Source organism: Tupaia chinensis, unplaced genomic scaffold (genome assembly GCF_000334495.1).
Source record: "Tupaia chinensis unplaced genomic scaffold, TupChi_1.0 Scaffold000263_1, whole genome shotgun sequence".
NCBI classification, from domain to species: Eukaryota; Metazoa; Chordata; class Mammalia; order Scandentia; family Tupaiidae; genus Tupaia; species Tupaia belangeri.
Genome location: NW_006159743.1, coordinates 2414088 through 2426792, shown reverse-complemented (window position 1 = coordinate 2426792; position 12705 = coordinate 2414088). Strand labels below are relative to the sequence as shown.

Below are 12705 nucleotides of genomic sequence, written 5' to 3'. Positions count from 1 at the left end.
CCCTAAATTCCCAGGTCTGGCTATTTGATACTCAGAGGCCTATTTCCAACCCCAAGGAAAAAAGCAGCCACCCATCATTCCTTACTGCCTCACTAAACACAGCAACTAATAACTAGTTGATATTTTCTTTCCTTTGTGTTAGAGCAAGAGTGCTTGCCTGTCTTGTCTAAAACCTCACTCCAGTGCCTACAGTAGTGCCTAGCATTTAGTAGATGTTCAAACACACTTGCAAATATGTAAGTTAGAGTTAAGAAATGTGGCTTCTACGTGCTAAATAAGGGTAGCAACTAGGCTAAGGGTATGGGGGTGATAGGAAAGAAACACTCCAAGAAGAATACATTATTTTGTGAGCCACATTATGGAACCTCTCGCGAGACAAACACTGACAGATCGGCTAGGAAAACAATCTATGAGTGTTTGGTTTCTTTATACAATAATTTTGTAGTTCATAACATTTACCTGAGAAGAGGATACTGGCTCCTGACATTTTCTATGAGGAGACACTTACTAGGTGAGTTATTAATGCCAATTTTAAGGAGTTCTTTTACTAACATTTGCAAACAGGCTATGGATTATGGAGAAGCTGGCTCTCTCATTTTTCCTTGCGGTATGTTATCTTTTAAACTTCTCTACAGGTGCAGGAACTACAGAAAAGCAGTGAAGAGCTTGGCTCTCAGGTCAGACCTCCTGAGTTTATTCCCGGCTTTGCTACTTGTAGCTGCTGAACTCCAGTCACATTGCCTGAACTCTGTGAGTCTCATTTTCCCTAAATGTAAATTATGAAGGTTGATGTTAAGGACAAAATGAGAATTCATGTAAATCTCTTAATATAGTGCCTAGAACAGACTAGACCTTCAATAAATGTTAGCTACCTAACTAACTACTCCTACTGTGACTCCATCCCTTCATTGCTCTAGAATTCCGTCTCATGTGCCAGGTCAGGCAGTCTACCACCAGGTGAGAGCAATGGTAATGGCACGGGAGAAAAGGGGGAAGACAGAGTTAGCGTCACTGCTACCCACACACAAACCAGATCGTATTTGGAAATTAGTATCAGAGATGCCATGAGAGGTTGTTCTCTGAAAGTTTTGTTCAAGATACCAAGTTCGCAGTAACAACAAGACATATAGGACAGCAGTCCCCAACCTTCTAGACATCAGGTCTGGCTTCATGGAAGACAATCCCTCCACGGATGTGGGGGAACAGGGTTGGTCCTGGGATGACCAAGTGCACCGCATCCACCATGCACCCCACCCCACCACCACCTCATTACAATTTACAGTGACATAACTGCACAACGATAGGGTTCGCACTCCCATGAGAATCCAGTACTGCTGTGGATCTGACAGGAGGGGGGGCTCAGGTGGCAATGTGGGCAACAACGGGGAGCGGCTGCAAACACAGAGAGCCCAATTCGCCTGCTCACCACCCCCAACCCCTGCTGCACAGCGCTGTGGACCAGCACCAGTTCATGGCCCAGGGGCTGGGGCTCCCTGATGTGGGATAAAAGACAAAAAGCCACTTCATGTAAATGTTTGCAAATATAACTGAGACCACTTACACGTACACAAAAGTTAAAAGACTTTGTCTATAAATAGCTGTGTAAAACAAGACAGGTTGGAGAGAAGTGTGAATATTAATTAAGAGATCCTGGGACCAGCAGGTGGCATAATGGCTATGTCACTGGACTCCCCTGTAGTCGACCATGGTTCAAGTCCTGGACCCAGCGTCTTAAACTCACGCAGGGCACGTGTGCATGCGTGCCCAAGATAACGACAGGAGAAGGAAATGTGGGGTGGCCATCCCCCCTGGGGGTGATTTCTCGCTTTCTGTCTCTCTGTCTCTCTTTGTCTTTTTGGTGAGCATACGTACCCTATAGCAAAAATCTCTCCCCCCCCCCAAAAAAAAAGAGATCCTGAATTATAAATCCTGTGTTTTTCTTAAACAGAAACCAATTCATTTTAGGCTATAGAGACAAGATTGCAAGTAGATGTGAAAAATCAAAAGCGATATAACCAAACACAAATGAAATTCCACTATTGCTTCTGAGAACTTACAACATAGCATCACCGCTTCGAAAAATGATTTGTAGATTCGTACCTTTAAGTAGATAAAAAGTGGGCTTTATCTACTCAGTGGGCTTTATGAGTGATTATACTCTTTTTTAATCACCACAGCCTGATTTTCTATTGATTTCTTATTCATTTGTGACCAGGACAAAAATCACACATCTCTGATCCTCCCAGAAGGTATTGAGGAATGTTAGTATTCATTTGTAGATGGTTACTTTTTAGAGAAATTACCCCCAAAAAAAGAGGTTCTGGTAAAAAGTCCTAAGTCAAAATCATAGGATTTGTAAACTAAGGCATTAAGATAAGAATTTATTTCATAATTGCCTTTTCCACCTCCTCCTGTCATTCTCCTTTTATATTATCCCATTTGATTCATCTTAAACAGGTATCTATATAAGGCATACTGATTCTTAATAAAGCAAGCAAAATTTCAAATAATTACATAAATGCAGATGGTTTGACAAGATAATTGTGATAAAGGTACTTCAAAAAGTTAAAAATTTCATGGATTTCTTTTTTTTTTTTTTTTTTAGTTTGCTCTAAGGCATGTGTGCATGCTAGAGAGAGAGAAAAAAAGGGAGAAATCACCTCCCAAAGTGATGGCCACAACACAATCTCTTCTCCTCCATTCTCCTTTAGGAATTATGGGCATGCACATGCATGTACCCAGAGTGATTTTCAAGCTGCCAAGTCTGAGACTTGAACCACACAGTTAGCCATGTGGGATCCAGCTGCTTTAATCTCCACATCACCTTCTGGCCCAGTGATTATTTTTTAACTGCTATTTATAGATTATTGATATATATTTTAACTAACATAGCCAAGAATGATATAATATTAACCCACATATAAATAAGACCATAAGATATGTTAGGGAACTGTAGTGTGACCACACCCCACTGAGGGATGCTTTCCCCACCCCCCTCTCTTTCTCTCTCTGGTAAGCACATGAGCCCTCTGGTAATTAAAAAAATCATTCTGGTATCATCAAGTATGATCTTCCTTTAATTAACTATTTCCCCAAAATAACAAATTTGATCACTTCAATACTTAAGACCCACTATGATGGTAAACTGTCCTGAGAACAATTTTTGGAATTTCTACAATACTGACACTGATAAAGTAATACTTAAATAAATAAATAAAGCATTGTTGTAATCAACTTTCTTGTTTGTATTTAGTCTTTCAGAAAGATATAATGGAAAGTTAACAAACTGGTGGGCATCTGACCAAATTCAGTTGACGCATTTTTTTTTAGCAGAGTTCCAACATCTTAAAAATGTTTAATCCATTGCTGAGATTCACAAATCATTTTCGGCTTCTATTAACACATTATATGAATGAGCCACATTGGGCCCAAAATACCAGGTGGCAGGCCAGCAGGTGGCGTGGAGATTAAGGTGCTGGTTTCCCACATGGCTGACTACTGTTTGAGTCCCGGACCTGGCTGCTTGAAAATCATGCCAATCATGTGTGCATGCCCAAAATCCTGAGAGAGAGAGGAGAATGGAGGGGAAAGGATAGGGGCATACCATTTCCCTGGAGAGTAATTTCTCACTTTCCCTTTCCCTCTGGCAAGCACACATGCTTTGTGGCAAAAACAAAATAATCAAACAAACAAAAACGAGCAACAACAGAATAGGCGGCACCAACAGGCTGGTTCTGAGTAGTGGCTACCCACCTCAGACCTCTTATGTTCTTCAAATTACCACAAGTACCAACACCCCCTACTGTCTGCTATCCTTCTTACTTTTTTGATACCTAAGGATATTTGGATTTACAGCCTGCAATACAGAAAACAAGGTGAAAATATCGACTAATGAAACAATCAACAAAAGGGTAAATATAACGGTGCTGACTTCCCTCTCTGATCCTCTCAATTCCAGAGAACCAAGTTCAACCGACTCTGAACTTTCATAACTATCTTCCACAATAGATTTATTTAAATTTATTTCCTAAAAAGAAAACGTCACTTGAACTGTATAGTCCTAATCATATTAAGTACTGTCAGAAGATACACTCCAACATTAAATAGCATTTTAATACTTCTGCTAGGATTGATTAAGGATCTGCTTTATCTTCTCACACCTGTTTTCTTTTCTCTTTTCACTCTTACCAGGTGGAATTTCATTCAAACCATGGCTTTCATTGTCAACTCCAAACATACACTTACCTGCCTGACCTTTCTAGCCAAAAGAACATTTCAAGTTCAACATGTCTAAAGAGGGTGCAGGTACTCACCAGAGATAGATAGAGAGAGGGAGAAGTGAGAAAGAAAGTGAGAAATCACCCTCATTGGGGAGTGGGGGCCAGGGCAGGGGTAGGGGTAGCCATGTCTCAATACCTTCTCTTCCATTCTCCTCCTGGGATTTTCAAGCTGTGAGGTCCGGGACTCAAACCAACCATGTGGGAGTCTAGCACATTAACCACTATGCCACCTGCTGGCTCTGCTATATGTACTTTTAAAACCTCAGTTCAGGTGTCAAAATCTCTAGAAAGTTCTTCTCCTTATCCCCACCCACTCCAAGACACCATATGTGGTCTTCATCCACATCCCCACAGGATCCAAAACACGCCTTTGTTGCTAACCTTGCTACGCTGCATTTTATTAACAATTTATGTGCAGCTTTTTTTCCTGCTGGATTAAAAGTGTTTTGACACACTGAAATTGTGTCTTACAAATCTTCAACTTATCAACCACAGACAGGTTTATGCTATCAGCTCAAGGCAAAGCATTAATGGCACAAAGAGATGTGGTATTATCTGTTGAAGATATTTTGTAGTTTTATCAACAGTACTAGGGAGAAATGTTCACCTGTTGAAATATCCATTTTGTAAGACAAATACTAATGTGATTGAATGTATGGAAGAAAATGAAATGAAAAAAAATTTTTTTAAATACAAGGGGAAAAAAAACATATTACTCACCTCTGTTAAAAGCTGAATGAATCTCTGTTGCCTAATAAGTTCTGCTTTGCTTTCAGACCTAAAAGTTGGCCCTACATATCTTTTCAGCCATACGTCCTCACCAATCTCCCAAAAGCACAGGTGGCAATCAGCACCACCTATCTCGATTCTCACACCTCCACATCTTTCCTTACACTTTGCTTCCACCAGATTCCCCTCTCCCATCCCTAACAGTAAAAAATCCTACTTATTGGTCCATCCTAAGTTCCACTTCCTTCATAAAAATGCTCTTTATCTTCTAAATTTCATGTGATCTGCTCTTTACTTAAACTGCTTAATGGTGCTTTAAATTGATGCCGAGGAAAGACAGTTATAATTGTGTAATGGTATCATCTTACTGAAATATCACTCCAAAACTTAGCAACGTCATGTTCGTTTGCTTGTAGGAATTCTGTAAACCATTTGATAGAACGTTTGCTGCCTTTGTTTTCAGTTTCATCCCGTTCAAAACGCTCATTATGCTTGTTCACAGAGTAGTTTGTCAGGTGCATGTATAACTGGGTCTGTAACAAGAACCAAAGCTGTTATCACCGATGAGTCTCTAGAGCAGTGTGGCTGCACAGAAAAGAAGGCATTCAGAGACCAAATACAACTTTAAACTATGCAGATTGACAATCTCATGGCAATTAGGATCATTTTCAAGTGAAATGAAATGGTACCTTTTCTCTTAAAATGATTGCAAATAACCACCTATGGTTACCTATATATTATTCAAAATCTATCTGCATTAAAAAGTATCAAGCTAATAAAAATAGAGAAAGTAATTAAGTTAAAATGTGAAACTACATAGTGCTAAGCAAGAAAAATGCAAGTATTATTAAAAATAAAATTATTTTTATTTTTAAATGTTGTTTGTAGTATTTGGGGCACATATGATTTCTTGTTCACATATAATCATTAGACATCTTTTAGGGGATCAGTATTGTTTTTCAAAGCATGCATACATACGGTGTGTAATAAACAAATCAGTGATACATATTCATTGTCTTCAATATTGAACATTTCGTTATGTTGTGCACTCAATAATAGTTCTACTGGGGTTACGTTTTCTTGGTTTTGTTTTGTTTTGTTTTGTTTCGTTTTGTTTTTGTTTGGGGGGGAGTATGCACTGAATTGTCGATGACCTTTTTTACTCTGCGATACATCATTCTATAACCTATTCCACCATGAGGAAAACCCATAGTATCAACAATCAGAAAACATAATGGGCTCAAGCAGAGAATCCCCAACGTGAGCACTGTACATTCCTGCCCATCATTTAGACATCTGTGTGCATTCTGTGGTGCACCCAGGCTGCCGGCTCTGAGCACAGTGTCTTGCTGATGAATTGAAGCAGCCTCCCAGTCAGAATGGGAATGCACAGCATGTGTTTGGTAGTTCTGCCTCTTGGTTTATGCTACTTAACTGAGCTTTTATTTTCTTTGAAAAGACAGAATGGTCTCCCAGAAAATTTTTCCAAAATAAATTTGAAGTAACAACTCTAATGGCAAAAAAATAAAAATAAAAAATTAAATTAAATTAAATATATAAAATAAAAATTAAATTAAATAAATAAAATAAAAAACAAATGAACTAATTACTTTTTTAAAAAATTAGAAAAATATTTAAGGACTACCTACTAACTACAGGATTTTTGTTCTGGGAACTGTGGATATAAAAATTAACAAAACAGACACAATCTCTAGCTTCATGAACCTTAGAAAAAGCTTTAAATTAAGAGATGCTTTCTTCAAAGTGCAAAACATTTATGTTTGCCTAATATTAGGTGCTTAATTTAAAGCAAATGTAGTTAATCAAATTATAGTAATCCCTTGTTTCCAAAATATAAATCTTTCTTTAATGTTTAAAAATGGGGTTGGGTGGGACCAGCAAATGAGGTAAGGTTACATCACTGGATTCCCACATAGTTGACCATGGTTCAAGTCCCAGACCCAGCAGCTTAAAACTCACACCAGGAGCATGTGCAAGCATGCCCTAGATCCCGAGAAGAGAATGGAGAAGAAGGGATTGCCACATGATATCACCCACTGGGGGAGATTTCTCACTTTCTATCTCTATGTCTCTCCAGCAAGCACATTCACCCTCTAGGAAAAATTTCTCTTAAAAAAAATGGGGTTGGAGAATATTTTTTAGAGGCACTCTCCATTTCACAATAATTTCTTAAAATTAATAACAATAAAACTCTAGCTATTCTAGTGAAAAAGTAAGTAATGGAACTTTGCACTTTTCTTAAAATACTATCTTTGTAAGTGGGGTTAGAAATTACATGGCTTCACAACTACCTTGACAAAAATACCCGCTTACATAATTCACTGTCAGTGGGTCATTTCTATAAGCAGAGTGAGGGCAGCTGTAAATCAATGGCCAACCTCCATGGGGTGAAAATGATATGACCATATCCACTTCCACCTCACCACCTACCCCTAGGATTTTCCAGCATATTATAAGCTTAATATGAATTGGTATATTAAAAAAAGCTTTTCAATGACTGAATGATTACTATAGGTAGCAAAAAACAAATATTTACTATATTTCAGCTTGAAAGTCTGTCTTTTCCTTATGCCACTTATGAATAGTTAATCCTTATAGAAATACACATTTCATTACAATATACATGTTCACTATTTTTAAAATTGGCAATAGAAAAAAGGAAAAAAATAGTGGTCTGCCATAAAAACAATCAATGAGAGGGCATGGTGGCACCCACCCTATGGCAAAAACCTATGGAGGCCGTGGGATCACGGCATCGAGTCCATCTCTCTGTCTCTCTGTCTCTCTGTCTCTCTCAACGCGCTCGAGTCCATCTCTCTGTCTCTCTGTCTCTCTCAACGCGTGCGATTTTTTGGAACCAGCAGTTGGCATAATGCTTATGTCACTGGACTCCCATGTAGTCGACTGCAGTTCACACCCGGACCCGGTGGCTTAAAAACTCACGCCGGGCGCATGTGCGTGCGTGCCCAAGATCCCAAGAGGAGAACAGAGGAGAAGGGATTATGGCGTGGCCATCCCCCCAGGGGGTGATTTCTCGCTTTCTGTCTCTATGTCTCTCTCTGTCTGAATGGCGAGCACACGTGCCCTATGGCAAAAACCCCTCAAAAAAAAAAAAGTCAATGAGAGTAAATTGATTTATTCTTTCTAGTTTTATTCCTATGGCAAAAAACTCTCAAAAAAAAAAAAATCAATGAGAGTATTTTGGTTTATTCTTTCTAGTTTTATTCTTTTACTTTTTTTTTTTAAGGTTTTTGCCATAGGCACATGCATTCTCCAGAGAGAGACAGACAGAGACAGAGAGAGGGGAGGTGACCACACTGCAATCCCTTTTCCTCCATCCTCCTCTCAGGACTTTGGGTACATATGCACACGTGCCTGGCGTGATTTTCAAGCCACCGGGCCCAGGACAGTAACCAAAGTTGGCCATGTGCAAATCCAGCACCTTAACCACTATGCCACTGTTGACCCTAAAATCTTTTTCTCTTAAACTTACCTTTTACATAATTGCGGTTTTGCTTTACACAAGGTTTTGTATTTCACTTTTTTATTTTTTCATATCTCAATCAAAGAATACAACCATGAAACTGCAGAAACATGAGGGATGTTCACATTTATATAAGATAACAACGTCCTTTCCTACACATGTGAAAACCAAAGCCAGAAGTTTATGCTATTCAAGAGCCCTTGGCAAAGTGACTCTAGAGGCCCCATTTCCTTTGTCTGAATTGCTCATTATGATTTCCTAACCCAGTTCACTTAAAGCAAACTATATACTCATAACTTGGGATATCAGAATATAGTACTTCATTATCTACAAGGGCTTCCAAGTCTTATCCTCTCCAATATTATCAAAAGATCATCATTCCTTTACATGTATATAATTCATTCTTACCCGCTCCAATTATTCTCATTACAACCTATGAGCTACCAAGTCCTGAATTATTCCTGTAGCTCACATTTTCCTCCTAAATCTCAAACCTATACTGTATATCCAAATTCTTGTAGAACGGATCCATGTAAAGATCGCATAGGCACTTAAAGCAAACGCAGCTACTTCCCACAAAACTTTTAATGCCACCTGCATTTGTCACAGTACCACTCTAGCCAATCCACTGCCCGTGCCGAAAATCTTTTATACTTAATTTCCTTCTCCAGTTCCCTCATTCCACAAGTCCGACCTGTCACCATATTATATCAGTTATCTATGTTTCCACAAATATTTCTCAAATCCACCTGCTTATTCTTAGTCCAGCCGCAGCCCCACCGCCATTAGTTCAGCTGTAGTCATCTCCTCTCACATGTGGTCAGGATGTATTCCTGGCCTCCCTTGCTCTAGGCCTTCCTCCATCTCCAATCTTATCTCACATTCCCCACAAGGCAGACCAAGTGACCTTTATAAAATATCAATGTTATCGCTTCTTTCCCTTGTTTGAAACTCTGCCATGCTTCTAAAGAAATTTAATTAAATTCTAAAATCCTAGCCATGGTCTACAACGCCTTTGAGCATCTAGCTTTTGGTAGTTCTCATTCTCTCTGAACAGCTGCCCGCCCCTCTTAGCCAGTACTGTAGCCAAACTGAACTTGTCTGCTTTCTCCAGACATACCATATTTTACCTTGGAGCCACTGCCATTCTGCCTGGAGCTGCACCGAACCATGGCCCGCCCCCAACCTGGCAAACTCCTCATTGTTCAGATTTCAACGGACAAACTTTCATTTTTACTCCTTCTCCGTTAAGGTGTCCCTGCCAGACACTGCCGTAGCACTCTTGGTTTCTCAGACCATCACACTTACCATCAGGCAGTATAATTGCTTATTTTATTTTCTGTCTCACCACTAGATGTCGCTTCTGTGAGGTCAAGCATTGTATCTGTGTTGGTCATTGTTTTTTTCCAAAACCAGCACAATGCCTAGAATGTAGTAGAGTTCAAACATGACTCAGTGTCTGGCTATATCCACATCTCATGACCCTTAACGAGATGGTTCCTTTTTTTTTTTTGGCAGTATAATTGCTTATTTTATTTTCTGTCTCACCACTAGATGTCGCTTCTGTGAGGTCAAGCATTGTATCTGTGTTGGTCATTGTTTTTTTCCAAAACCAGCACAATGCCTAGAATGTAGTAGAGTTCAAACATGACTCAGTGTCTGGCTATATCCACATCTCATGACCCTTAATGAGATGGTTCCTTTTTTTTTTTTTTTTAAGCTTCCTTTTCCAATTAAAGTTTAACAGTTTCCTTATTCTTCCTTTGCCAGGTTGATAATTTTCTTCAGCTCATTTTACACATAGGCACCTTTATGTTCAGCCATCATTTAATTGAAAAATATGACCATTCTTAATGAAATTAATTGTGTGCATAACACTAGAGGAGAACAATAACGAGACAAATTGTAACTATTAATTAATTAACTGAAATTTTTACTACCATTAGTGGTCCAAAAAGAGGGCTACGGGTTAAATAAAATTTTTAAGTATGGATAATAAATTATAATTTGACTTTCATAAATATAAATTAAAATGTATGATTTTCATGATAAATTACAGTTATGACTTTCATGAATACATGATGGCTATACAAAGAATATTATGAAGAAAATGTCTACAAAAAGCTCCACAATAGACTTTAAACTGCATGCTGAAACCACATAATTTGTCTCAACCTCTCATTTGATCAGTATAAATTTACAACCTTGTCTTTTGTTCCTACAAAAATAAGTAATTTCCTTTCTGATAATATTTACTTTTTCTGTTCTGTATACTTACTCCCACATCTACATGTTCACACCATAACTTTGATACAAAGCCTGCTAAAATGCCACCTCGCTCATGAAGAAATGAACACAGACCTTCCCTTCACTTCTCCTTAACACTGTACCTTTTCTTCTACACTGCTCTTTAACACTGTACCTTTTCTTCTCAATGGTATATAATTATTATTTCTATACAGGATCATTGCATATGGATATGTGCTTTGAAATCCAACTTTGGGCTCATATCAGCCAGAGGGAGAAACTTCATAATCGGCCTGCCTAGAACACACACTTTTTTTTTTCTTAATTTTCATTAAACTTACTATAAGTTAGAAGCAGTTTTGCTAATATATACAATTTTCTAGACCATAAAAATCTGAGAGGAGGAACTTGGATTCACATCATCTTTATGAAAACAATAAAGAACATGTTGAACAAATGAATAAAAGACAGAACATCTGTTTCATATCACTCACCAAATTGGACTCATTGGGTGGAATGTACTTCTCTGTTCCCATTCGCACGAGTCCATCATGGTAGAGAAATATTTTTAGCGGGTCACAGGATGTTACCAGAATATAAATTCGCAAATCAAACTTGTAACCTTCCATTAGGAAAGGCTTTTCGATGTATTCTTGAACAATCAGATGATCCTGAGATGGAAGTTTGTCACCATTTCTTATCAAAGAAATTCTAAGTTTAAAGAAAAAAATAAAAATAATAATCCGATAGGCAGACAAGATGTTTTAAAAAGTTATACACATATTCAAGAAGAAAATAGCGGGTTAGGAAGCCAAAAGTCTGTTCCTCTTCAAAAGTGGTGACTACTTATATGAAAAAAAAAAAATTGTCAGAATCAACTTTTTGGAATCCCTGCAACAACTAAAGAACACTTGATCAAGAATAAACCGATGGAGCTGTGTAAATGAGCTATGTGACATTTTAACTCAATCTAGTCTTCTCACTCACTCACAGCTCAAGTAGTGGCCTGAACAACAGCCTGTGTTCCCAGTACAGGTACTACTATTGGAAGGAACACAATGGGCCTTATTCTTGTGGTTGCTTATTTTGACCTGTCTGGTGGCTTACTGTTGGATCTCAAAGGGCTTGTTTTTATCTTGCCTGACTTGGAACTCTACTAGTGCTAAGGCAGTTACTTTGAGGGACTACTGCTAAAAACATATTAATGGCAAATGCATTAACCCTGCTGCCTAAGCGAACGAAGAATGGGAACAAAGAATAGCTGAGGCAAACAATGCACTACCTACAAAGATGGGAAATAAGGACTGGAGAATGAAAATCTTTGGCACTTTGAAAAGTTTCAGTGTATTCCTGGAAATCTAGAAGGCCATGTGCATGTCCAGAGCTAGGTGTATGTTCAGGAAAGACCTGAGATGGTCTTAAAGTTTTACATTTGGCTACTATCAGACTCTGCACAAGCAGGAAGTGAAGGCTAAGGCAGAGCTGTTTGCTGCCAATGTGCCCCATTAAACACATGTAGCTTTCCCACCTACAAAGATGGGAAAAGTTTTGTTGTTTATTTTGTTTTCTTCCAAATATACATTTTTTTTTTTTTAATTGGCTGCAGGGCATGTGCACTCACCCAGGAAAAACAGAAAGTTAGAAAGTATCCCTCTGGGGAATGGCCATGCTGCAATCTCTTCTTTCCCATTATCCTCTCACAGTTTGGGGCATACATATACACATGCCTGGTGAGTTTTTCAAGTTGCCAGGTCCGGGCTTGAACCACTCAGTCAGCCATGTGGGATCCATACACCTCAACAAACACACTACTGGCTGGTCATCTTCCAAGCAGAACTTCAGTGGCCATACAGAGCAAAGAATATAGACTTTACAAATTAGTTCAGAAAGGTCATTAAATGAACAACTAACTACTACAAGAAATGGCAACAAGAAAATATGTAA

At 38.6% G+C, this 12705-nt stretch overlaps 1 protein-coding gene across 1 annotated transcript in view; it reads right to left on the bottom strand.

Annotated features, from left to right (window-relative positions):
* The window catches only part of TTLL7 (tubulin tyrosine ligase like 7), a 98053-nt gene that overhangs the window by 72703 nt on the left and 12645 nt on the right, over positions 1 to 12705 (bottom strand). The window contains 2 exon segments of the mRNA XM_014588182.2: positions 5378 to 5542; positions 11256 to 11472. Coding sequence (XP_014443668.1) covers positions 5378 to 5542; positions 11256 to 11472 — 382 coding nt within the window.